At 42.2% G+C, this 27,523-nt stretch overlaps 4 protein-coding genes across 5 annotated transcripts in view; 2 read left to right on the forward strand and 2 right to left on the reverse strand.

The window, feature by feature from the left end:
* Positions 1–2,909: 2,909 nt before the first annotated feature.
* Positions 2,910–8,305, reverse strand: fkbp4 (FKBP prolyl isomerase 4). Its single transcript, XM_061076108.1, has 11 exons — positions 7,905–8,305; positions 7,199–7,343; positions 6,964–7,106; positions 6,718–6,838; positions 5,645–5,801; positions 5,111–5,201; positions 4,907–4,990; positions 4,616–4,801; positions 4,346–4,489; positions 4,124–4,219; positions 2,910–4,023 (listed from the first exon to the last, which is right to left on the reverse strand). The coding sequence occupies exons 1-11, from the start codon at positions 7,986–7,988 to the stop codon at positions 3,922–3,924; spliced, it is 1,353 nt and encodes a 450-aa protein (XP_060932091.1). The 5' UTR covers positions 7,989–8,305; the 3' UTR covers positions 2,910–3,921.
* Positions 8,306–9,160: 855 nt separating this feature from the next.
* On the forward strand, positions 9,161–16,723 carry ddx11 (DEAD/H (Asp-Glu-Ala-Asp/His) box helicase 11). 2 transcript variants are annotated; one of them, XM_061076164.1, is made up of 27 exons: positions 9,161–9,245; positions 9,465–9,680; positions 9,778–9,864; positions 9,951–10,087; positions 10,193–10,250; positions 10,352–10,459; positions 11,237–11,324; positions 11,416–11,618; positions 11,796–11,870; positions 12,138–12,215; positions 12,327–12,373; positions 12,477–12,556; positions 12,665–12,706; positions 12,791–12,858; positions 12,949–12,987; positions 13,091–13,229; positions 13,620–13,775; positions 13,869–13,981; positions 14,062–14,134; positions 14,685–14,788; positions 14,873–15,022; positions 15,140–15,208; positions 15,326–15,426; positions 15,884–15,968; positions 16,095–16,170; positions 16,292–16,446; positions 16,533–16,723. In XM_061076164.1, the coding sequence occupies exons 1-27, from the start codon at positions 9,180–9,182 to the stop codon at positions 16,563–16,565; spliced, it is 2,646 nt and encodes an 881-aa protein (XP_060932147.1). In that variant the 5' UTR covers positions 9,161–9,179; the 3' UTR covers positions 16,566–16,723. The 2 variants fall into 2 exon arrangements, with proteins under 2 accessions (XP_060932147.1, XP_060932148.1); XM_061076165.1 differs by having other exon boundaries at positions 13,653–13,775.
* Positions 16,724–17,187: 464 nt separating this feature from the next.
* wash1 (WAS protein family homolog 1) lies at positions 17,188–24,335 on the reverse strand. Its single transcript, XM_061076166.1, has 11 exons — positions 24,215–24,335; positions 22,749–22,889; positions 21,924–22,035; positions 21,658–21,804; positions 19,533–19,669; positions 19,300–19,435; positions 19,013–19,208; positions 18,485–18,667; positions 18,169–18,327; positions 17,602–17,673; positions 17,188–17,517 (listed from the first exon to the last, which is right to left on the reverse strand). The coding sequence occupies exons 1-11, from the start codon at positions 24,220–24,222 to the stop codon at positions 17,375–17,377; spliced, it is 1,434 nt and encodes a 477-aa protein (XP_060932149.1). The 5' UTR covers positions 24,223–24,335; the 3' UTR covers positions 17,188–17,374.
* Positions 24,336–25,763: 1,428 nt separating this feature from the next.
* iqsec3b (IQ motif and Sec7 domain ArfGEF 3b) overlaps positions 25,764–27,523 on the forward strand; it is a 30,717-nt gene continuing 28,957 nt past the window's right edge. The window contains exon 1 of the mRNA XM_061076163.1: positions 25,764–26,287. Coding sequence (XP_060932146.1) covers positions 25,764–26,287 — 524 coding nt within the window. The remainder of the gene's footprint in view (positions 26,288–27,523) is intronic.

Consider the following 27,523-nt stretch of genomic DNA (forward strand, 5'->3'; position numbering starts at 1 on the left):
TAGCACACCTACACTTTGACAAGTGCATGTTTTATTAAAACTATTTCAGGTAATTGAATGTCTACTGATGCATGTTGAAATGATTTAATTCTTTGCTTTTGGTTTTTCAGCTATATTATGATTAAGGTGTAAACAGAGAAGTTTGAGAAAGAAACTTTCTTCTTCTAATATTAATGGTTTATCTAAATTCTTCTAATAGACCTGTAGTTTATCTACTTGACGGTTACTTATGTTCGAGGTAGGTCTTTTAACATCTCATTTGTTTTGAATACACAAGTATCCACCATCGCTACAACTGGGTATCCATCATGCATATGACTTTGACGTACGTTTTCTCCTGTTAGTACAAAATTATAACAATACAAAATTAATTACACTGCATGGACTGCCTGATATACCCCTGTAGTGTCCCTGTTTAATTCATTTTCATGCCAGTGTTTTTTTTTTAAATGCTAAAAGTGTTTTTGGAAATACAGAAGGGACACATACTTGAATTTCAGGGACGCAGGTTGAGTAAAACTTAGTGTTACATGGGGAGGACTAATTTGTGTTGGTTTTAAATTCTCTTGGTACAGGTTTATCTCTGATCCATGCAGCTTCCTTCTACCAAGTTTTGTGGTTATTGGTCCAGTAGTTTATAACATGTTGGCTGACAAATCAGAGGCAAAAACATAACCTCCTTAGCAGAGGTAATAAAACCTCCACACATTTATCAAGGAAATGTCACCAACATTATTAATAATTAGAAACACAACAGGAAATTAAAAGTAGAATGAAATGTTTCTAGAATATTTAAATAGTTGATGTGTAATTTTCTGTTGGTCGTCTAATCAATTCATTTATTAAAATTTTCCCCTGCTAATTAGTCTAAAGGGTTTTTATATTGTGTTTTATTTACATTGTATAGATTGGTTTATTTTTTATTGTGCACTGGTTGCTGGTTGTACATCAAATTGGCCTAGGATAATAAAGATTTTCTTTTATGGACAGCTTTAGTTAATCACAAGCTGCACAAACCAAGCAAGAGCAGCAGAGGAACCCAGCAGCCAGCAGGGGGCAGCCTCAGGACATCATGGAAAAAAGCAGCCTGTGATTCTTGTAAGGCGTCAGAAGACAAGTTTGGAAACTACTGGGTAATTCTCTAACAATAGGTTTTTAAAGCATGTTAAATCCTCCAGTATCTACAATCCAAAAATATAAAAGTAACTTTAAGAAGGTATTAAAGTAGAAAATATTTTTTCTGAAGTGTGTATAAAAAGCAGCATAAACTGACATTGACACACACTCGATAATTTGTCCATGTTATTAGGGTGCTTAGTTCCTCTCAAGAGTTAGCAGGCAGTTTGGTCTAGTGGGTAGAGTGGTTGTGCTTAAACACGAAGGTCATGAGTTCCACCCCCATCAATCTTATCTTCGTTCCGGCAATGTACTGAACTCTTAAAATTGGCAGGATTTCAATCACCTATTAATTGCAAAATATATTACACTATGTAAATTTAAATGTATTAAATATAAAAGAAGAAAAATTAAATTAAATAAAATTAAATTAAATGAATAAAAAAACTGCTTGCGCAATGGGCTTCTGCGCAGGATGTGCGCGTGCAGTTTTTTTAAATTTTATTTAATTTTTTTTTTTTATATTTAATTTGAAATGTTGTGGTTTGTTTTTGTTTTTAAATTTACATATTATTAGATATTGAGCAATGAATAGGTGGTTGAAGTCCTGCCAACACGACAGCCTGCCAAACTTATGAGTTCGGACCCAGCTCCCGTGTCCACTGGTGTCCTGGTTCCACCCATGGCAGCGTAGTGGCGTGGGGCTGACTCATCCCTGCAGCCCAGGGAGCGCATTTCTCCGCGCTGGTTCAGGGGTAAATGATGCTGGTCTTCACAGGTGACTGACCTACGCAAGCCTGTAGCCACGCCCCACAGGAGATTAAGTGCTTGTGTGTGTGTGTGTGTGTGTGGCCCCGGCGCTTCCCGGTTCTTCCCGGCATTACGCTGCCGGTGCGAACATGGACGAGGAAATGAGGCGGACCGCTTTTCGCGGCGCTTCTACCTCCGGTGAGACCCGGGGGGTTAGAGGATGATGATGTGACGTTAATATATTGTTTTACATTGCATGTGTCATGTCATGATAATTCAGTCTCTTGTGCCGCCCTCTCGGCATTTACCGGGGTCTCTGTCTCAGGACAGAGACCAGTCTGGAAGCTGACTCCTCTGGGACAGGGCTGGAGGATCAGATCTTCAACAGAACACTCTGACCTCCTGACAAGTGCAGATGCACACTGGGTCGAATATTAGCAACTAAACCATGCAGTTAATAATTTCTGCATGAACACTGACAGCTGCTTACTCGTGCAGTCTTTATGCAATATGGATTTTTTTCTTGTGAAGATGCAAACCTATGAAACATCTCTAACATCAGTCAGCTTTTTCCATGAAACAAAAGAACTTTGAACTCATATAAAAAATCTCCTTAAAAGTACTTTTATAATTTAATTGTAAAAATTTTCCAAAGAAGTTAAAATCACAGATGATAACATTTAACCTATTTGAAATCTATTAAGAGGATGTGAATAGCAACTTCACAATGACGTTAAATTATCTGAAAACTGCTAAATTAAATTTTATCTGAAGAGTAACACAATCACAAATAATAACCACAAATCAGTCCAGTAAGATATGAACATTTATCATATCATGAAGTATCACGTGAAATGACAACTGTTGGTGGATTCCATTGAACCTCACATTTGACAGGTCCTATAGGTTATTTAAGTTTTATCACATCACGATCAGTGAAAAGCAGATTTTCTTCACAGCTTTTGGTTTGTAAGAAAAAGAAAGACAGTAGAATAACAAGCAGAGTTTGGTGAGGAACCAAGTCAATAACGTCACACGCTCGAGATGTTTCTATTGTTTATTTTATCCTTCGGTCAGGGCAGAACAAACAAGACCCTTCCAATGAATACAGCTAAACTCAACACACAACCCACAGCCACCTGTTTTTAAATGAGACAACAGGGCTGAATCTGATGAGCCATTCTTACATGTACTTTTTTTTTTAACAGTAAATTAAGACTAAGACTCAACTGTTTAATACTCGAGCTCGTCCAGGAGAAGCTAATTTTTAAAAGGCCCTTTCTACTGTAGCTGCTTTAAAATGCACATATTCCAGTTAAGTAATTGGTTGTATTCATCATTTTGGGAACAATACAGAAATCACAAGCACAATACGGAGAAGAGGAGGAAAAAAAGTAAGTCAAAGCAATTGTGAACAGTCCTGTACCCTTGGGATGTATGGGGAGGTCAAACTCTGGACAACTATTCCAGGAAAAGCTCTCTTTACTCCACAGCGCTGCTACATTTCTACTTTGGGACACAGGCACCAACATTCAGACACATCATATCTATGCACATAGCCAATGCAAGTACAGGAATTGTTCAGTAGGCCCATGAGGAGGATTGGATGGATAGGAAAAAATGAGAGGAAGGGTAAAGGACGAAAGGTGGTGCAGGGTGATTGGTCTAGCCCTTGACGGGTGAGGGTTTGTATTTCAGCACATAAAAGTTGGGATGCACTTTTGTTTCTACCCAAAACGCTGTGGACGGAAAGAGTTTGGGATGGGGTAAGGTTGTGGCACTCGATTTAATCACTACATCCACGTCCCAGTCCCATCAGGAGGAGAAGCCCCCACTCCCCCACCCACCAACCTCACTCAGCTAGCTGCCACAGCAAAAAGCCAGAACACAAAGAAAGCCAGCGAAGTGCCCAAAGTCAGTGCTCTTGTGTGACATGCTCATTCTCATACAGACCTTTTAGTCACACTCACACACACCCACCCACACAACCCTTAAACAGAAACAGCTTACAAAAGTCTGAAGTACAGATAAACCATTACTCAGTGACCTCTTCGTCTATGCCTTTTCTTCACTCGCAACTTTCTCGTCTCCATTCTCCACCTCCATCTCATCGCCGCCGTTCTCTTTGCTCTCGCTCTTCACCTTTACGGATTCTTTCTGCTCAAGAGGAGAAAAAATAAAAACACACCAGTCAGTTTCATGGACGAACTATAAGGCTGCCCTCTTGTGGCCCTTGTCGAACAAGACAAGCCATCACCTTTGAATCCCTCTCTGCAAATTTCTGGAACATGTTGGCGTAGACGCGTTTATCCTTCTCGTGCTGCTCCTTGATACGTTTCTGACAAAGAATCAACTGGCAGGATATAATGAAGAAGAGGTTATACAGAAACATCCTTTATGGTTATGAGGTTTATCACCATTAATCTTTTGGTTGAAAGTTGTGAGAATGAACTTTTAAGACACATGGCTGGCTGTATACCTGGCTCTTTCCAGCCTTGTTGGCAGGATACAGCTGAACAACTCGCTGGAAGTTATCTCTTGCCATGTCAAACTCCTTCATGCCAAACAGTGCCTCTCCTCTTCGGAACAAAGCCTTCTCATTAGACGAATCTATTTCCAGAGACTATAATCATAAACAAAGTGTAATTACAATGTTTTCATTATCAAACCATGTAAATCAGCACTGAAACAGTCTAACCATAAAAGACACTGTAATCTTTTTATCAGCCTATCAAACAAATATTGATACCTTGTCACAACTTTCTAAGGCTTGGCTTGGCTCCTGCAGTTTAAGGAAGCACATGGCCAAGTTCAAATGTGCAGCCAGCTGCAACGCTTTCGCTTGCTTCCCGTCCTCCTCGGACAAACCAGATTCATTTTCCAGCCAGGACACGATCCTTTTATACTGAACTGATGCCCGCTTGTATTTTCCATCCTAAGGAGAAATAAATTATAGTTTTAGAAAACAAACAAAGTGTAATTCTGCTTTTTTGTATTGCTACGTGCTTTTGAAAAACACAAATTGCCCTGTGTACTGTACCTTGAAATACTGTGTTCCCTTCTCTTTGACAATGCCGCTCTGCTCCAGCTTCTCTACCGTGTTCATCTCCCAAGATTCTTTGGCCTGAAGGCAAAAAATATAAGTCACTTCCAAAAGGAGGATAACCTTGCTGCCCACAGTGGAAATGTGATTGGCCTAATAAAATCAAATTGTGTTTCCAACACAGCACCAAGATGTGTTTACCTTCTCAAAAGCTGTCAGCTTAATCTTGTATTGCAGCGTTGCTCCATCAGGAATGTTATACTTTGTATTTCCGGCATTCCCGAAGCCATACCTAAAAACAAAAGACAATTAAAATGAATTAAATCAAGTAAGGGTGTATAATGCTTTATAACCTGCTGCAGTCGTACAGTAAAATGTAGTTTGCCCTTCACTAAAATAGCAAAGGTTATTTTAGTTTGTCACATAACAGTTTTAGAATTATTGTAGCCAATTGTGTGGGCCAAATTTTATTAATGTCATCCATTACACTTAACATTCAGATTGTGTTATTCCCTCACTAATTTAACACATTTTAGTTCCAATGGGTTCAAGGCAGGGGCGCATCAGTATGTTTTGGGGTTGCAGGTATGATTCATGAAGTAATATGTGAAAAACAGATCAGGCTGAGATGTAGAAAAATACTTTTAACAATAAAAAAATTAAAATAAAATAACTATTGCAAGACATCATTACAATAAACCTGTATGTTTTCCTCCTTGGTACACGTGATCATACTTAGGCTTAATGTGGAAGAGGGCCTCCTCTCCTTGCTCCATAGCCATGAGGGCTTTCTCCACTCCGGCTGGAAAACCAAGACTCTCTCCATCACCGATCTCGAATTTCAGCTCTCTCTCGTCAAACACGCGCCCCTCACAGCTGCCCTCCAAAGTTACTGAAAGGGACGGAGAAACACAGGATTAAGCTTGAGCTTCATTACAAACTTGTTAACATGAGGGTGATTGTCAACTGTTGAGAAGAAGCAATTGAAAGGAGGTTTAGCATTTTCTTTAACTGTTGGTCAAACATGTTTTGCTTTCTTTACATAGGTAGTATATCTCCCCTCCTCAATGCTACAAGGTGCATGCTACAATGTTGTCCCAAACCATCATAATCAAGTTGTGTTTGTTCACCCAAATTGCTTTTCACGATTGACATGAACTGAAGCGCACTCCAGCCTCGTGCATCCATCAAGGATAAAAATGAAAATGCACGTACAACTTTAAAGTGTACAGAATGTATGTCAAAAGAGATTGTTGATGTATTACTTGAGAATCAAATATAGGTTAAAGTTAAAAATCTGTACATGTACTTCTCCAAGTATATTTAGGGCTTGGGCATCAAACGCTGTGAGGACGCTATTAAAACTCAAAGAATCATTATTTTTTTGAGCATATTTGGTGAACTAAACATGCGTAACTTTTGTTGAAACTTTGGACACATTACTGATGTGTGAGAAATGTATAGGTGAAATGGTTTTTGCCGATGGAGAATTGACACAATAGCGTACCTTGGGATGCAGCCCCTGAGGCAAGCTTTACCAAAATGAATGAAAATCGTTGTGCATATGCATTAGGCCCAGACGTACATGCTTAAATTGCCCAAACTTTAAATGTTCTATTTGGTTGTTAAAAGGGTAGACTTCATAACATTAGAAATCAAATAGATCAATCAATATTACATTTTTTACTATAGATTTTCCATCTTGCAATAGTTTTATGCTTCAAGGGACTTTGAAAGAATAATTTCATCCCCTTTTTAGCATGTGAATTACTAAAATATTTGACAAGAGCTGAGTCTTGCTGCGTTACCTTCAACAGCAGCTCCTTCATTAGGTTTGGAATACCCCTGGCCTTTAGTGATAATGCGACGGATGATTCCTCCATCTTCATCCGTAGTAATGTCCTCGCCTCGGAATTCAAACAGTTCCACCTGAAGTCATGTAAAAGAATGTCTTTTTGCATACTGATTGAAGATCAATGTAAAGCCTGCTGTATTTAAACCACAAGTGCAGAAATACTGTTTAAGTTTGTAAACCTGGAATCACTGACACTTACCTCAAAAACCAGAGTGGCATTGGGGGGTATCTTGGGTGGGCTTCCTGCAGAGCCGTAAGCGTACTCTGGCTTACAGATGAGCTGGCTCAGCTCCCCTATTTTCATCGTGGCTACACCGATGTCCCACGCCTTAATTACTTGACCTGAACACAGGGAAGACCAATTACCAACACTTGCTGACTGCGAAAAACATGGCAGGAGATTGTCCAATGTCTCTGCACATTATGAAACTAACCTTTGCCTAACTCGAAGGAAAACTTCTCTCCTCGGTCTCTGCTGGAGTCAAAGGGAGTACCGTCCAGAAGGGTGCCGACATAATGCACAAACACTTTGTCGCCTGTCATGGGCAACTCTGTGCCTGTGCCTTCTCGTTTCACCAGCTGCAAAAAAAAGACACAAAGAACATTTCAATAAAATAAAGTCACTTCTGCGAAAGATGAGCCAGCGCCTGCAATTTGGTATCATAAGTGAGCAGGGGCCTTCTCATTGAAACACCTTTAAGTGTGTGCGTGTGTATGTGTGTGTGTCTTTGGGCAATATAGGATTATGTTATTATCATTATTCATTATTATATGAGTCAGGGTGTGGAATGCATTATGTCTGACTGTCCTCACAATGACAGAAAGATCAATGCGTGTGTGTGTGGATATCAAGCATGAACAACACTGACTTGCTCATTGGGTTCAGCGCTGACAACAAATAGAAATTATTTTATTGATTATTCTCCACGTAGTTGCTAACATGCTGATTCGTAAACTACGAGACCGACGTCCGGGTACGAGATAAACAGCGCTGCGCTGTTGTCAACACTGGAGTCAGTGGCAGCGCTAGCCTAGCTAACAACAGCTAACGTTAGCCTAGCCGTTTGGGTCCAGAACCAGCAGCCAGCTTAGCACCTAGCTAGCTGGGTGAACCCGGAGCAGCGCTGCAGTGTGGTTTACCTTCAACACGCCGCCGTCCTTCTTCGGCGTGATGTCCTCTCCCTCCATGGGGATGGCGTGCTCACTCTGCTCCTCTGCAGTCATGGTCCGACCCGGGTCTGAGCTGCGGCACGATTCAAAGCAGCGGCGGCTAAAGCTAAAGCTAAGTACTTCTCCACACAACCTCCTGATCGAGGCTTTCTGCTAACCCTGAATGAGCTACTTTCTCAACGGGGCTAAAATACGAACAGGAGGGGTCCGAAGGAGTCTGGATACCGGGCTGAGCAGGGCTCTCTCTGGGCACCAGTCACCGCTCGTACAGGGGAAGGAGCTGTCGTCGGAGGAGGCGAGTCCACGTTGTCTCGCACGTCTGATGTTTGAGAACCGCTCGAAGAAGGACGGAGAACTTTCCAGACAGTCGACGAGCAACCTGGGGGTATGAACCCTCGTACGCGTCATTCCATATCTACACCGGCATGTCCATCAAAGGCGGTGCATGTTTTAAAAAAGCGCACAGTTCCTGGATTAATCCGTAGCTACCCTGTGCTGATTGATAGTTTATAAATAGTTTAGTGAACTCAGTCTGTAATCATCTCGTTATTCTGCTTTATTTGGGGGAAATATTGCATATTTGTGCACAGCTCCGTCCACACAAGCACCACATTGCGATAAAAACAAGCACTCCTTATTGAATCTCGCTTCCCATTGGTCAGACCCACGGCCCAGTGCTGGCTGTTGGCGCGGATGTTGAAGAGCCGCGAGCTGAAGAATAAACACAACACGAAGTTGAATACTCTCATTTAGCACATTTGCAGGTAAGTACATGACAACTGTGCGTTTGAATAGTATAAATGACATTAGTTCAAAAGGCTTCAGCTGACGTTGCTGATTGTTGTGTTTCAGAGAGTTTACAGCCTCAGAGTTGTCGTCACAAGACAGTAACAAGTAGAAAGTCTGTCTGCAGCTAGACAACACTTAGCTAACATGGAGTCAAGGTGACAGGCACCGCTGTTCAATGTTCATGAGGTTCACTGTGTGGTAACTGGAGCCACTGGTGTAAAAGGAGGCAAACTGAACCAGTTATAGACACAACATCACTATCTGTGGACAAACCAGTCTAAACACACTGGGAGCTGCTCGGTTGTTTTCTCAGCCAGGGGCCTCATTTCATAATCTTACAATAAACATTTAACGTGACATCTGTGTCTTCATGTTCCAGGGAAGATCACAGGAATGGAGAACAGCAGGGCCCAGTTTCCATTCCCCTACCAGCCCTATGACATCCAGGAGCAGTTCATGCAAGCCATGTACAGCGTCCTGGACCAGGGGAAGGTTGGCATCTTTGAGAGCCCCACAGGAACGGTGGGTACAGCATGTGTGCATGTGTATTATTCTGCTCACACTGTATATAATTCTGTTTACACTTCATATATTATACCTATTCTATGTGTATTTTTTATATTTACTTGTGTATATATTGCATGTGTAACACAGCAAATCTAATCTTATCTTACATCAGTGCAGTGGTTGTAAGATTACATTAATACCTTAACATTAGTGTGCATCTTTTACACGTTATAGGGTAAGTCTCTGAGTCTGATCTGTGGAGCTCTGAGCTGGCTCACGGACCACAAGGAGAGGAGGAGATTGCAGACGGCTGCTCTGCTGCAGGAAGGAGAAGAAGCTCTTTCCACATCCGCAGTCCAATCCTCCACGGCCAGCTCCTCGGCAGAGCCCGACTGGATCACCGATTTTGTTCAGAAAAAGGCAGAACGTGATCTGGTGACAAAGTTGAAGGTAGTTGACTGTTTTTGTACGTCAGATGTTACTTTGTTGTGGATCTCTGCCTTTTTTCCTCATAGCTTTTGAATATTAACGGCTGTCTTTGTGTTAGGAGGAAGAAGTAAAAAGAAAGAAGAGAGAAGAACGATTAGAAATGATCAGAAACAACGTTCAGCTCAAGTATGCGATGAAAAGAAAGGTAAGTGTTATTGCATAGTGGCATTTTAAAGAACCCAGGCAAAATAACTGTAAAAATCACTGTAAATCAAATCAATGTATCTCTAGAGCGCTGAGGATGAGGAGGCGGTCAAGTTGCTTCATCTCAGTAAAGAGGAACACACAGAGACACAAGGAGATCAAGAGGATGAGGAGCTGATCATTGCAGAATATGAAAGTGATGATGAGTCAAAGAGCAAAAGCCGGTAAAGACGGCCATTATGTGTCCCAGCTGTATCAAATCACATGTCACAGTGAAAAATTGAAATGAAAAGACAATGACCTCAGGGTGTGTTTGCTCAAATGTCCAGATTCCTTGGGCCTGGAGATGATGACGACGATGAACTGATCGAAGAACACGTCAGCAAGGTGCGCGTGAGACTGAGAAAGTCTACAATGTTGCTGTAAGGTGTTATATTTCTGATATAAAAACACAGTATTAATAGTTATAGATTTGTATGTGTTCACAGATTTACTATTGCAGCCGCACTCACTCCCAGCTGGCCCAATTTGTCCATGAGGTTCAAAAGAGCCCCTTCAGCAAGGACATCCGTCTGGTCACACTGGGCTCACGACAGGTATGCACAAGCACGCGCGCACACACACACACTCACACTCACACTCACACTCACACTCACACTCACACTCACACTCACACTCACACTCACACTCACACTCACACTCACACTCACACTCACACTCACACACACACACACACAGACACAGACGAGTAATAATGAATTTGAACAAATTAATCTCAGGTAAACATGTTTGTAAAGAAGACAATTAAAAAAAATGGAGAAATGTTTGTGTGATGCTCTTGTGGAAATGTCCATCTTATTAATACATTTAACCATTTCTACACCATTCCCCCTCTTTGTTGAGAGGGGCTACACAAAATGGTTGGGGTGTAAATACTGTAGATTTGTGCAACATGTTCAATTTAGTTGGAAAATGCTTAAAATTTTACAAAGACCCTCTAAAAAGCACTAAATTTAAGGCAGTTGTACTGTAGAATGTAAATTAATGCATTTTAAATAATTAGATATGTAGGCTACACTACAGGTTCCTGGATTCATAAGGGGTTAGGGGTTTCCATGTAGAAAAACAAGCAGCCTTTTTCTCATGTCACATATCATTTATGATATCTGTCTTTACTGTTCCTTACTTGTATTTTCTAATCTAAGAATAATCACACAAAAGTGATTATATGGCAGAAGTCTTTAATTATAAAAGGTGCCAACAACAAACAGTGTGTTGCATCTACATTTCTGTCTGTCAGACATAAAGGAACATACTTAGCACTGCACACAAAGTATTACTACTCAGTGAACATAAACCTGTGTACTTTCCAGAATCTGTGCATCAATGAGGAGGTGCGTCGCCTTGGCAGTATCCAGCGTATTAATGACCGCTGCATGGAGATGCAGAAAAATAAACACGGTGAGAGCCCCCAGCTTCATAAAACAGAACATCTCCAGGTACGTTCCTGTTTGGATTAAGAAATTTGTAACGCTTGTTTGTCATTTTGCAGAGAAGCAGCAGCATGAAGAGGGTGTGAAACGTAAGCGAGGCCTGGCAAAGAGTGTGTGTCCCTATAACAAAGCTTCGGCACTGCAGCAGATGAGGGATGAAGTTCTAGGAACCGTCCACGACATCGAGCAGCTGCTGAAAGTTGGCAGGGAAATGCATTCATGTCCTTATTACTCCGCGCGTCTCGCTATTCCACCTGCACAGGTAACCCGGAGTTCTGTGTTCTGTGTTTATCCCGAGCTTTTCTAAATATTTAAAGGCTGAAATGATAAAAAAGCACTTTGATTTAATTATAGACTTTTAAATTGTTTATTTCCAAGCAGATTTTAGTGTCTTCTCTCTTTGACTTGCAGTATGATCTCTGTTTCAATGTCTGTGTAGTTGGTGGTGTTGCCCTATCAGATGGTTCTTCATGAAGCTACAAGAAAGGCAGCAGGGATCCAGCTGAAGGGACAGGTAGAGTACATGTTAGATGTTTTTATTATTCTGATTGTGTGATAGATTTATTTAGCTATTTCCGCTATTGTCACGTTGTGTTTAAAATACCTCAGTGGTGTTATAATAAGCAATTATATTTTGAATGAAAGATGTAAACACATCACAGTTTGGGTGCCTGATCTTTTTGCCAAACTTTCATCGGTTTCAATTACAACCAAAGCATTAATCCATTTGACATTTTACTGACAGCAGAAATGTATTTGAAATATGTTTTTTCTATTACAGGTGGTGATCATTGACGAAGCTCACAATCTTAGTGACACACTCTCTTGTATACACAGTGCAGAGCTGACTGGATTGCAGGTAAATACACTGTCTCACACACACAACAAACACACACACACACCATCAATAAAAGTTCACGCTGAAAATGTTCATGATCCCTGTGATTTATTAAATCTTAATCCTCTGCAGCTCAGCCGCGCTCACTCCCAGATCAGCCAGTACGCCGACCGATATAAGTGAGTGTACACACACAGACAGAATTACCCAATATGCTGATTCACAAATTGTAAGTATTATCTCACTTTCCTGCCATGTTTATGTTTGTGTGTGCAACAACAGGAGCAGGCTGAAGGCAAAGAACTTGATGTACATCAAACAGATTATGTTTGGGATTGAAGGGCTTGTCCAGGTGTTGGGAGGTGAGTGTGTTTCTGGGCTCAAAATAATGACCATTACAAGGAGGAGGAGGAGACGCTAAAGGAAAGTGAATTTCATTTCTGATCTTGGTGTAAATATTATCCGTGCAGGTAAGGTGGGGCAGAATCCACAAAGCCAGGTGACACAAACAGGTCAGTGAGTAATTGTACACAGACATAAACTCACCTTCATACACAGACTATCATTCATTTTCCTTATGTTTCTTTGTCCTTTAGGAACAGAGATGTTTACCATCAACAACTTTCTCTTCAAGGCTCAGATCGACAACATCAACTTGTTTAAGGTAGTTCACGGACAGTTATGATGCTATTGAAGGTCAGAGTCATTGCCATGCTCATTACTACAATCTCTGATTCTCTCATTCTCCCTGTAGCTACAGAAATACTTTGATAAGAGCATGATCAGCAGAAAAGTAAGTACTTCATGTTTATTCATACCTCTTATAGATAGTGTGCAGTTCTGAGAGTGAGCTACTGGCAAATTAAATTTACATGACATTTCTCCCCCCTCTGCAGCTGGGTGGTTTCGTGGAGAAGTACGCAGGTTCAGGTGTAAGCCTGCAAACACAAGGCTCCACCAACAAAGAGAACCGACGCACAGAGGGCTTGAACCGCTTCCTTCAAACACTGCAGACCAATCAGAGCACTGCACCAGGTCAGAGCTCTTGAGTTAGTGCCACCTATGAACGTCCTCGTTGCAAACGTGTTGCTATGGTAAAAAAATGGGATCTTACAAAAATAAAGGGAAAAGCTTAATTTCAATTTATTTATTTATGTTATAAACTACATTAAACGATAGATGACACTTTCCATAACACCTAATTACAGTTGCACACAATAGACACAAGTGAACGCTACAGTATACGTGGTTGTCAGACTGGATATCTAGCTTGTTTTTTGACATCAGGTGAAATAAGGGTGCTTTGCGCTTGAGTTATTATTGTATATTTCCTATTTTCCATTTCAGTGCCTCACATCCAGCCAGGTCTCACTCTGGCATTTAGCAAAACTGACTGTGAACCATCTGGCAATTTTCTGCCTGAAGTGATTTTTATTTTGTGTGACGTTTCTTCAGCAGACCAGCAGGAGACAGTAGAGGCTGATAAAGCGCTGTCTGCATCTCCCATGATGCAGGTGGAGGGTTTCTTCAAGGGTCTCACCAACAGCAACACTGATGGCCGGGTGCTGGTGCACAGACAAGGTACCATTATCGGTTTTTACACACAAATCAATTCAAGTTCATTAAGAAAATTATACCACTGAAGATGAATTTTTTTTTCAACTTTTATCTCAGGTACTTTGTCAGAAAACAGTGTCAAGTTCCTGCTGTTGAATCCAGCGGTCCACTTTGCCCAGGTGCTGAAGGAGTGCAGGGCAGTCATCATTGCGGGAGGCACCATGCAGCCTGTGGGTCACTTTAAACCGACTACAATATGACCAAGCTTTTGCTTTTTACACTTTATAATTCTGAAAGTTGTTATATGCAGGTTTCAGACTTCAAACAGGAGCTACTATTTTCTGCTGGAGTCGGAGAGGACCGCATCAGGGAGTTTTCCTGTGGTGAGTGTCCCATTTTATTTGCAGAGTTTCTTTTGTTGTGTTTTTATGGAGCACTCTCTCTAATCTTGCGCTTTTCCTTTTGTGGGAATGTTGGATACAAATATTTTCTAAATGGATAGCATTCGTTACAAAAGTCTAATAATTAGAATAGTACTCAGTAAAGCACATACCTCCCACATAACTCATAGATGTATTATAATGTTTTTAATCAACATCCATGAAGTATTCACTGGAAAATGTAAAAAAAAAATGCTGTATCTGAATAATGTAAACAAAGTGTAAGGGAAAATCCTGGATCTGCCCCCTGATCTCGATCCACTCCAATTTAATGGGTCCTTCCTTGACCCATGAAGCATCCTTCCACAAAGTCATGTGGTCCATCCAGTAGTCTTACGTAATCTTCCTTACAAACCAACAAACCAAAAGAAGAACCTTAAAAAGTGCTGGTACAATTGTCTATAGAATACTTTTTTAAGGCTGAATGTCAAATCACCATTGTTTGTATTGTTATTTTGAAGTCAAAAAGGATATTTGTTTATCGTGTCTGTAGGTCATGTAATTCCTCCAGAGAACATTCTCCCCCTCGTGTTGTGCAGCGGTCCGTCTGGTCAGGAGCTGGATTTTACTTTCCAAAACAGAGACTCTCCAAAGATGGTAACCGACACATACTATTCTTCTATGTTCTTGCTGTAATTTAATTGATTGCTTTACTGCATAACTGTGCCTGCATGTTGGCAGATGGATGAGACGGGGCGCATTCTCTCCAACATTTGTAACGTGGTCCCGGGAGGAGTCGTGTGTTTCTTCCCTTCTTATGAGTACTCGAGGCGGATGGTTTCTCACTGGGAGGCCAGCGGTGCTCTGACTCGTCTCGCCAACAAGAAGAAGGTGAGCTGATCACTTATCATTTACCCTTTGTACCACAAATTGCCTTATTTATTATGTGTCAGCTCAAGGGTAGAGTTCCCTTATCATCTGTCTCAAAACACACAAACGTCTCCTCAGATCTTCCAGGAGCCAAAGAAGGCCAACCAGGTAGAGCAGGTGCTGAACGACTTCTCCCGCTGTATCCAGGTAAAACTGGCACTACTTAAAACGTCAGACCCGATTACTTTAAATTGACAATAAGGTCACTGGGAGAGATTGTCTTTACCTCTGACAGACATTGGTTGTCTCTTCTCATTTTGTCAGAGGTGCGCTCTGGGCGGCGGCGGACTCACAGGAGCGTTACTGTTCTCTGTGGTTGGTGGAAAGATGAGTGAGGGCATCAATTTCTCTGATGATCTGGGCAGGTGGGTGTAATTCATGAAACCATGTTCATGAGCCAAATAGTTGTTGCTAACTGGAGGATTTAGAGCCTGGCTGATATATCAGTTTGCTGAAATGAGCCTGTAATGAGCCTGTCACAAACATAAAAGTATCAGTATCAGTATCATATCTGTATCTGGATATCTGTACATATCAGTATCTGCATTTGTTTGCCAACATGCACCGATATGCAAACTTGTGTGTTACAGAATAAACAACACCGAAAAGATGTTTAATCGTGTTTGCATTTTATATATTTTCCAAACTCAAATTCTATATATTTGGTTGCATTAGTATTTTCTTTATAGTTATTTTTAATGAAGTTTATGGTTAAACTGTAAAATATTAAGCCTCAATTAAATTTTTTTCATATTTTTTAATCCCTATCAGCTATTGGGCTATAGTAGAAAGTATATTAATTGTTTATTTGTGTGACAACAGGTGTGTGGTGATGGTGGGAATGCCATATCCCAACATCAAGTCCCCAGAGCTGCAGGAAAAGATGTGTTATCTGGACAAACACATGGTGAGACTCCGTTCTCTGCTGTCAGACTTCACTGTGCCGACAAACAAGAACAAGATCACAAGAGTACTGCAATGAATTTTATTTTCATTGTCATTTCAGTTTTGTTTTATGCTTTTTCTCTTTTAGCCTCACAGCGGTGGAAAGAGCCCTGGCCAAGCACTGATAGAAAACCTCTGCATGAAGGCTGTTAATCAGTCTATAGGTAGTAACGCAAATTCCAACAAGAGATTAGTATGATTGACATTTAATGAAAGAATACATGTTTATTCCATATTTTGTAAGATAATTGTTATTGGTTCGTAAATGACTCCCTCTGCCTGAAGGAAGAGCTATCCGTCACCGTGGGGACTACTCCTCCATCGTGCTGTGTGACAGACGTTACTCCAGAGCCGCTACACTCTCTAAACTCCCCACGTGGATCAAAGATCGCACAAGCACATGCACAAGTTTTGGCCCTGCTTTTGCTGCCTTGCGAAAGGTAAGAATCAGACTCAAACCACTGTACAGAGTCACTATGGCACCTGATGTGATGTTCTTATATACACTAAATATTGTGTGTTTTAGTTCTTCCAGGAAAAAAAGCAGAAGCAGGTGTAATTATGCTGCTGAAGGGCTCAGCTCCCATCTTCCTGTTTTCTTAACGGTGCAACATCAAGACTGGGACTAGAGCTGGAAGAGGAGGAACCTTCAGAAACATTCAGTGCAACATAAGGAAATCAAAGTGTTCTGATAAAAAAAATAGAAATGTATTTAAAGGGTCTTGGTACTTAGTTCCTTGTTACAAGATTGCTGCATAAAAGTGCCCCTCAAACCTCTGTGTGCCGACAGCTGGAGTTCAACTATCAACCAGCGAGGCCAGTTTTTCTATTTTCATTATTTACCTTTTTAGATTGTTCTGTTTTGCGCTGGTAACAATAACATATGAAAAATTTAAAGGATAATGAATCACAGGTATTTGAATGCACACTGCAGACATAGGCTGAAAGGGACATTTATCAGTTTGACTCCTGGTTTATCAGTCTGGAACATGCTGGAAATGAGAACGCCTCCTCAACAGTTTTTAATTTCAGTTCCGTTGAAATTAATCACTGAAGCAGATTCCAGGCACAGCAGTGGCATGGGCATCCATGTTAATGATTTACCCTGGAAGAAGTATTAATATTTAAAGCAGTCAATGTTATATAATGCAAAGAAATGACTTTCATTTAATGGAAAGATGTTAGTGAAATGTTTCTGTTTAATTTCATGAAAATATGTTTTACAGTGTCTATGATATCAATAAAGTATTTTATCAGCTGAGTTTCAATAATGTTTTATTCAGCTACTTCAACGCACTCATCAACGGCATTATGAGGGAAATTACTGCCTATTTTACATCAGCATTTAAGTGTCAATTGTCCATCGCGTTACGCTTCCCAGTCGTCATCGTCTGTTGCCGCATGCGGGGCAGGAAGCGGCGGGATGACGTCTGACATCCGAGCAAATGCGCCACCGGTGACAGGGGGAGCGTCACTCACTTCTCCACCTGCAGGACCTTTACCAGATATACCTGCAGGAAGGACAGGCCATTCTTAGTGTCTGTAAAGCAATCACTAGAATTACTATTCGTATTTGACATAAGAGGGATCCTCACCTTTCCTTCTCATGGCAAGTTTATTGAAGAGATCAGACATAAAGTCTCCACCACTCGATGCTGCTCCCGCCGCTGTGAGACAAAGACGGGCAGTTAGTGAGTAATCATGCGATCAATATTTGTAACTGAAGAAGTGACTCTGATTCCCCAGTGCTGCGCTTTAAAGTGGAGCAATTACAACAAGTTTTTTTCCAATCTAGTCAGTATTAGCGGTTCTCTTGTACAGCAAGAGGAAATGTTGGGAGATTAACTGGCCGGCCAACCACAAATGAGGCAAAGGATTACTGTTGAATAAAAGGTCAGACACTGTAACCACGTCAGCCTTTCTAAAGAGGTTGATGTTATTCAAATAAAATTCATCAAGCTGTGGCCTGTGTGAGCTGTGTCTTTAAAAATGCTCACATCCTCACATGCAGTGTGTATCCCAATGAACCTATGGGTGAATGCTAACCAGAGAATGGCCGTGCATTGATTGCATGACTTTCACATCATTGTTGAAGCTGCATCGTGTCGCAGTTAATAAAACATGAGCAGAGAACCACAGCCACACTTCCAACAATCCCACACCTTGATCTTGCTCCTTCTGCTTCTTCTTTTCCATCTTGCGTGCTTTGACGTTGCGTAGCTTGGCCTTGCCGATGCCTCCGGCGTTGCGGATGGACTCCAGCAGACCGGCGCGACCGTCTCCCGGCTGAGCCGCCTCGCTGGAAGCAACAGGCGTGGGACCTGCAGAGTCAGAGGGGACGGTCGGGGAAGCATGAGTGTCAGTTGGCTCACTCGAATGTAAGAGTCTGAATAGGGATTCTTAGCGTGTCAAGTTCAATCATATTGCCCCAAGCGTGTAGACTGTGCAAGATTTCTGAATTGGTTGCACGTGACACACCTGAGCTTGGCACTCTGGAGACGTCCATGGGGCTGTCCACAGGAGGTGGGGGAGGAGGAGGTGGAGGAGGGGGAGCTCCTGCAGGGCTAGCAGAAGGGAGGGCAGGCTCAGGGAGGAGGAGAGGAGGAGGAGGGGGAGGGGGAGGTGGCGGCGGAGGTACAGCATGAGGCTGGAGCTGAGATCCTGAAAACAAAGGGATGACAAATTCACATTAGCCACCCGAAATACAATGACATTTGTACAATGAGCCGTTTTTAGACATGAACTCATGACATTCACAATAGGACATTTCCCGGAATATACGATAAGGAGTTGAGACATTTTAATAAAGGGCTGGCAGGTAAAGTTCAAGAGAACGTCTGCAGACACTGACTCGGACAATTTCTGGAAAATGTCAAAGCAGCTGCAGTAACATTTTTTTAACTATACTTATCTTTTTAGATCAAACACCATAAAGAGCTTCAAAATAAGAGACAAGGGCTATTTATAAAGTGTAAGTCTAAACCTTCTGAAGGTGTGTATGTGTACCTAGTGCGTTGCTCTCTTCAGTGAAGGAGGGCAGCTCAGGGATGCTGTGTGTGGGTCCTGACGGGGCGAAGCCGGGCCCCAGGTCTGCGCTGTAGGACAGGTCGTCGGCTATGCCTGGCAGGTCGGGTAAGTACGATGGCACATCTATCTCAGGCACCTCGCCCAGATCTGGCACATAAAAATAACTCTCTGCAGTCTGTTGGAGAGGAAAGGTAATCATGATTAATTGCGGATATAAAAGGTCAAATGACAAATGTGTTCTGGTTGGAAAATGCCGCTGGAGGTACCTGTCTGTCTAGTTGTTCCCTCTTAGTGATGGATAACGGAGCATCGAAAGGTTTCTCTTCTTTCTCCGTCTCTAGTGTTGTGTGTGTTTTAGTCACTGCTCCCGCCAGAGGATCGAGGAACACATACTTCTTGTATCTTTAAAATCACACAAATCCAAACATATATATATTTATATAAGTAAATGATTTCAATCTAACACGTGTTTACAGTGGTTTAGTTTTTTTGGACTCACAGGTTCTCTGTGGTATTAAAGAGCAGCAGGGAGCTGACCGACGAGATGTTGCGAGGCAGACTTCCCAGTCCCTCCTCTGTCTCGTCCTCGGACTTCTTCTTATTGCCGACGCACACGGGGAAATATATTAACTTCTCCTGAAAGGAAAGTAGAGAGAGAGTGAGTGGGAGATCTGTAAAATGTCAGCTACAGCTTGAATAACTCATATCGCAAATGTCACCAAAGTGCTCCTTTGCACACGAACACTGTTATACTGAATGATACAGTCAGGGACCTGGCTTCTGGGGGAATATTGAATAATGCATTTCCACACCAGATACAACATTTTAGCAATATTTTCATTTCACTCTCCACTTCCGACTAATACACACAGAGAAGAAAAACACACTTTACAAAGATCTAAGTGCACACAGCAGAAAAGATGTTGGCTTTTGTAATGTTTCCTAATATGGTGAAGGAAGAACTGTGGTGTTCTGTGGTTTTATAAATAATTCAGGAGCTGGAGCTGGTGCTGAATGCGTGCGCACACACACACACACACACACACACACACACACACACACACACACACACACACACACACACACACACACACACACACACACACACACACACACACACACACACACACACACACACACACACACACACACACACACACACACACACACACACACACACACACACACACACAATACAATTAGTAAAATCCACAATTACTATATATTTTCACTGTCTAGGGATGTATATTCATATCTGTCATGTGTGTCATCTGGGAACCTGACTGATGTGAAGCCAAACCTACAGCTTAAGCTCTGACTGTGACTGCGAAGGGAAAGGACATGTATATTCTGGGATGTTTCTCACACGTCTATGTTGTTTCCACGTCCTCTTTAATTCTTGATCGAGCATCAAATTTGCAGCAAAATCTGATCAGAACATGTGTGATCTCTCATGTCCTTACTACAGTTATTAATACCAAAGCTCAATGCACCATTTGATTAAGTGGATATCAGTCAGTAATTTAACTCTGTGACATGGTTAAAGATCCATCAGAGCTGCTTGATCGATACATGGTTTTATAAAACACACATTCTGCTAATTATGACAAAACAGCTGTTATCTTCCACAGAATGATGAGAAGAACAATACTTAATATGTTTTACCACTAATATGTTCATTGATATTAGAGATGGGTTGCATCCAGACCAGCTCGAATAACAATAATAATATTTGAATTTCGTTCTATTCTGAAAAGGGCAGGTTTTCGTTATAATTCATACACCAGTGTTTTTTTTATATGTATAACAACACATTATCAGATAATACGAGCCTGGCCTGATGTTGATGAACATGGTCGGGTCTTAATGCTCATGATTCAATCTGTTTGTATTAAAAGTAAAAATCTGTTAAAGAATATTAAAAAAACATAGAGCCATCCTTCTGTTTTCAACCACTCATCCAGGTCTGGGTCATCTTAGGCTGAGCAAAGTAGCTCAGATGTCCTTTTCTGCCTCATCATCCCACTCTCCCCGAAGGATCCCGAGGCGATGCCAGGTCAGACGGGATGCGTATTACCTTGACAATGAGGCATCCAGGAAACATCAGCTGCTCCCATCACCTCGCCTGGCTCCTCTCCAACATGGAGGAGGGGAAACTGCACTTCTAGCTCTTTTCCCTTCCCTCACCCTGCCCCTAAGGTTGAGCCCAGGACACCCTGGCAGGAGATGATTTTATTCTTCCTGCGTCGACTCAGAATCACGGATTCGGGGTTTCGACATTAAATCACCCCTTAACTCCAATATTGATACTAGTGGGGTCATGGGTGCCTCACCAGTCTACATAAATACATAAATAGTCAAAACTAGAGCTACAAGCCTTCCTGTCCTTGTATAACCACAGGGGGAGAACATCAAATTCCACATTAATGGAAATGAATCATCCATCTATTTAACCCCATTATAAACCTGTATAACGATGTCCTTCTTCTGTCATATGTTTGTTATAGCATCGGACATGAGAGCATTTTGTGAAACCATGTGGAACTGTTGCATAACTGAAAGCATTGCATCACAAAAATATAATCCCTTGCTTAATCAGCACGTTTAATATATATTCTTCTCACCTGCAAGGCTTTCTCGTCAAACGGTCGAAGTTTGTTCTGTATCCTTTGCCGGGGACGGCTCTGTGAGGACGGGTCTGCAGCCCCGGTAAAGATAGACGAGTAGTCCTGAAGTCGATCTGGGGCCGGGTACTTTGCACTGGAGAAAACCTAAACAAAAAACCCCACACAGACAAAAGCTGAAAACTGACACACACAGATCGAATTATTGTCTTTTACTAATATTGTCTCTGCGTTTGTGTGTAGCCTCTGATGTGAAGGTGCATTACCTTGGTGGCTTTCTTACTGCCTTTGATCTTGTCAACTCGGGCCTGAGCGAGTCTGATCCGGTCAGTGACGATCTGCAGCTGCCGCCGGTTTTTCTCCACACTCTCTGACACCCTGGTAGAAACACACACACACACCAAAATGAATATTGACCAGCACATATCCACTCACACAGGGAAATATGTCTGACACCATGCTGCAGAATATGGAGCGTGGGACTTGAGACAACCTACAACACAAGGACAGGAAGGCTTCTAGCTCTAGTTTTGACTATTTATGTATTTATGTAGACTGGAGAGCCAGCCATGACCCCACTAGTATCAATATTGGAGTTAAGAGCTGATTTAATGTCGAATAAAGTGCTGAATCCCTCTAATTACTAACAACCTTTAAAAACATTGCGCTTTCGAAAAGGTTGCATTGATTTAACAGTACCAGGGGAGACTTCCTCCTTTTTCTTCACTTTCCAAGGTGCTTGACAGAAATCTTCATTACGGTTATACTGTGACACACAATATGTCTTCAAATATGAAATCTACATGCAGGCCATTACATTTAACAACGCTTGTTTTCTATCCAGTACAAATGCGGTACTATAAGCTACCAGCCCATTTAGGGATGGCTAATGTGTGGTGACCACTGTGTAATAACATATAAGTATTTAATCAGCTCTGTGACCTGTTTGTAAAATAGTACTTGGTATAAAAAGCTCATTTAAAAATGTATTGTTCCACACGGCAAAAAACACAAGCACATCTTATAAACTACTATATGTGCAGAGTAAATCTACATATATGTGTGATATGCATGTGTGATTCTGGGTTTACCGTCTGAAAATATCCGTAGAGATAGTATCCAGGTAGAGTAATGCATCTGCGATCTGATGGACAGCCTCCTCTCTCCTCAGGTCAGGCTGGATGAGAGGCACCGAGTACACCTGGCCCTCCAGGCTGTGCTTCTGGTTCATCCTGACAAACAGCAACAGCAAGGCAACATCCCGTCAACATCTAAGACAAGGCTGCGTCACCAAATCAAAATCTGATCTCGAGTATAGAAGCATATTCCTGTCCCAGGGTTAAGACAATTAAGAGAATTTCATTGAAATCAATAAATCAGACCGATAGACCGATATTAAGAGAAACCTGGAAAACTGTGGCAAGTTAACAGATTTCAAATTTCAGTCTATGATAAATGTTGTTTGATCCTAAACCATGACAGTGGTTAAAACATGGGATATATTAAGGTACAACAGGCCCCTGGGTACAGACAAGTAAGACTACCAGGGTTTTAACAAGAAAATAGGAAGAGATCAAATTACTCTGGCTTTAGCGTCTTTACACTGGCTTCCAGTTTCACAGAGGATTGATTTTAAATAAATGTAATTGGATTTAAGTCCATAAATGGTACAGCACCCTTATAAATCACTGTTTGTTTATCGGAGTATGTTCCACACCGTTCTTATAAGGTCTTCTACAGCGGGATTAATCAATATCCCAATAATGAACCACAAAAAGTTTTGGGAAGCAGCTTTCTGTTGCTTTGAACCAGCTCCCTCCACACATCAGACAAGCTGAAGTTTTAAGAAACAAACCAAGACCTATTTCTGTGAACTTGCTTTGACTTAATTTAATCTTTTATCCTAAGTCTTTGTTTCATTGCTAACGTTACTTATTAATCTATCTTATTTCATGTCTTTGATTTGATTGTAAAGCCCTTTGAGTTGCATTTTATGTATGAAAGGTGCTAAATAAATAAGATTTATTATTATTATTATCATAAAGAACCTCACCTCCTTGACTAAAAGACAAGGGGTTACTGTGGTCATTCAGTGTCTGTGTTGTTGTGTCTCCTAAAGATGTAATGTGTCGTTTGGTGCAGATGTTTGTTGTCTGCACTGCTCTTTAGTGTGTTTCTGCAGTAGTTCTGAGTCTCTGTTATGTCTCTTGGTAGTTGTCTTGCAGGGGGGCTGGACCAATGTCAAAGGGCCCATTCAGGAGTCCACCAGGATTCAAGTGACAACCTGCTGCTGTCACACGCTCCTGCACCTCATCTGACTCTCACATGACCAAGCAGGCAAATACTAATTCACTGTGAAATACAAACGCACTGCGATGATACGTGGAACTGACACCAGTTCATGTCTGTTGCTAAATGGTGAAGACATGACACATAAACAACATATATATAAAGTTAGATTCGCTCAGTCTGCTCGTAATAAAGCAAGAATCGCTTTGATCTGACACCTACACATGAAATGAGCGGATAGACCTTCTCGTTAATAAATAACTCTTACCTGACCATGAGGACACTTGACTTGTCCTCCGTTTAAATGTAATAGAAGAAGAAGAAGAAGAAGTGTCGGTGATGTAGAGCCAGCTACTTATTTAGCAAAACAACGGTTCTGTCACTTCCGCATCCCCGGGACACGTGACTATACCGGAAGTGCAATGTTGCATTTAGAGTGTTCCGGAAATTTCGGCTTTCTGACCTGAACGCACCACATCGACGATTATGAACCACAGAGAAAATCCAGATGATGAACAACGACCTTATTTCTAAACAAGGCAGGTTGAATAGGTTTTAAGTCGAGAAATACGGTGGCCATGAAGGGCAAATCACAGGAGCAAAGCCCTAAATACAACGGAAAAATCAGCAATATAAAATCGTAATACAAAACAACAAATCATAACACAAAACAACAAATCACAATACAAAACAACAAACCATAATACAAAACAACAAATTATAATACAAAACAACAAAACCATGAAACAGGGCAACAAATCATATTACAAAACAACAAATCATAATACAAAACAACAAATCACAATACAAAACAACAAACCATAATACAAAACAACAAATTATAATACAAAACATCAAAACCATGAAACAGGGCAACAAATCATATTACAAAACAACAAATCATAATACAAAACAACAAACCATAATACAAAACAACAAACCATAATACAAAACATCAAATCCATGAAACAAGACAACAAATCATAATATACAATGGTGAGACGTGGAGGACGAGCAGTGTTTTCTTATTTTCCGTTGTGTTTTGCATCTCAGGGTCGCCTATCACAGAGAAGGCCACTCCTGAACCAAAAACCTGAGTACAAATCCAACTACTATCAACTTTTATAACTCGTCCTTCGCGGTTAGTGCTGCAGCTGGATAGAGACTCTTGGGAGAAGCGATTACATCAAAAGAGGTTGTCACTATAACGATAGAGCCTATTGTATTGGACAAAACATTCAGTTGTCACATTGTCTTTGAGTTGTAGAAAACTCCATCTGGCAGGGAACCTTTTACTATATTTATGAAAATATTTACTAAATATTTATATTATACGAACCATACAAGCTACACTACATGCTTATATAAATATTACATAGTAAACGATGCACATGAGAGTTTCACATACATCTCTCTGCAGCCTATAGGGTGCGCGCTTGCTCCGGAGTTATCTTGTGCCTGTGCGTAATGACGTGTCTGTCCTTCAGCTCCAGCAGCATCTCTCCTCCTCCCCCTCCTCCCCCTCCTCCTCCTCCTCCTTCCCCCACCTCTCTTCTGTCACATCTGGATTTGGCTCCTCTCATCAGCACCACTCGGCGCAGTGGGGGAGAGAGAGCGCGGGAGGGAGAGAGAGGGAGAGCCGGAGAAGCGGAGGACAGCTCGGTCGGTGCAGCCTCATCCACAGCGGAGCAGAACCCAGGAATCCGCACTCACTGATTTTTATTTTGCATCCCCGCTGTCCTCCACCCGCAACTCCAGCTTCTCCCTTTTTCTTCTTCTTCTTCTTCTCCTTCTCTTCCCTCCCCTTGCATTTGGGTATGATGAGCTCCAGCCTGCTAGAAAACCCGGTGCAGGCGATTCTGTACCTGCGGGAGCTCACCACCATCGTGCAGAACCAGCAGAGCCTCATCCAGACCCAGCGCGCCCGGATCGAGGAGCTGGACCGGCGGGTGGACGAGCTCATCGGCGAGAACAGGCACCTGATGGACGTCAGGGTCCAGCAGCAGCATCCTTACCACCACCACCACCTCCACCACCATCATCTCCCCGACCCCAGCTTCCTGCACCACCACCACCACCCCCCACATGAGGACCCCGAGCCTGCAGATGCGGGGTCTCTGCCGGAACATGCACCAGCAGCGCAGGTCGATGCCACTCCGGAGGTCCAGCCCGAGCCTCCGCAACCTATGGACCCGGGGGACATGCAGCTGGTACCGGCCGATCCGTCCACGATCTCCCCGGTCGAGAGCGACCCAGAAAACGGCGGAAGTTTCGCAGGCTGCCGCTCTCTGGTGCAGATGACCCCCACAACCCTCTGCCGGTCTCTGGCCAGGACATCTGAGTGAGTTGTGGTTTATGGTGATTTGTTATGGTGTGTGTGTGTGTGTGTGTGTGTGTGTGTGTGTGTGTGTGTGTGTGTGTGTGTGTGTGCGCGCGCGCGCGCGTGTGTTTGTGTGTGTGTGTGTGTGTGTGTGCCCGTTTGTGTGTGCCCGTGTGTGTGTGTTTGTTTGGCTTGGGTAATACTTATGTTGTGGGCACCTATATGTGTTTACACATTGACATTATGGGGACCTGTCTCTTCATAAGGACAAATAAGTCCCGACAATGTATCATCAAAATGTAGGTTCGAGAGGTTAGAGTAAAGGTTATGGTTATAGGCAAGTAGGGTGATGAAGGCTGTGTCTCCAGGATATAATGTAAGTCGATGTATGGTGTGTGTCCAATGGATTTCTATGGTTTATAGATTGTGCTGTATTTTCTGCAGTATTGACCCATACCCTAAATACCTTCCCTGCCTTGGTTATCATGGTTTATTTTGTATCCATCTTAGCAGTTGTGTGGCATTTGTCCAAAACTCAGTGCTTGTGCACGGGCATGTATGTCCTGCAGAAGAAGGCACATGCAAATTTCCAAATGTTACTCTCTGTGTGTGAGAGTGTGTGTCGGCTGAGAAATGTGCCAGAGGAGGAAGAGCTGGATTATTTAAATGAGAAGCTGGATCACGATTACTGGCTCATTACATAACAAACAGCTGTAGGCCTGTATGCAGGAGTGTGTGTGTGTGTGTGTGTGTGTGTGTGTGTGTGTGTGTGTGTGTGTGTGTGCGTGTGCGTGTGTGTGTGCTGGAAATACTCTCACAGCACAGTGGTCAATGTCATCTTCAGACAGGAGCAGCCTCACATGTGATGATGAGACACCATGTCTCATCACCGTGGCTGCTGGCTTTCATTATTTATTGCATGGGATCTGGGGGGGAATTCTCAGGGGAGCTGTGGGTCTCTGAAGTTGCAGCGTTAGATGAGACACACGTGCACACAGTCATAGGCAGAGACGTAGACACCCAGCTCAGCAGCAGGGCCTCGTAGTACACCATCACATCACCTAATGAGTGAACACTACCTTTCTCTCTTTTTCGTGCTCTCAATATCTCAATGTGTGTGTGTGTGTGTGTGTGTGTGTGTGTGTATATGTGTGTGTTCTGCTCATAAGTTGTATCTCAGCAGGAGTCCTGATTGGTCTCTCTGGGACTCCACCTCCAGTGAGGGAAGCAACGCAGAACGAGGAAGAGTTGAGAGGA

Source organism: Limanda limanda, chromosome 8 (genome assembly GCF_963576545.1).
Source record: "Limanda limanda chromosome 8, fLimLim1.1, whole genome shotgun sequence".
NCBI classification, from domain to species: domain Eukaryota; kingdom Metazoa; phylum Chordata; class Actinopteri; order Pleuronectiformes; family Pleuronectidae; genus Limanda; species Limanda limanda.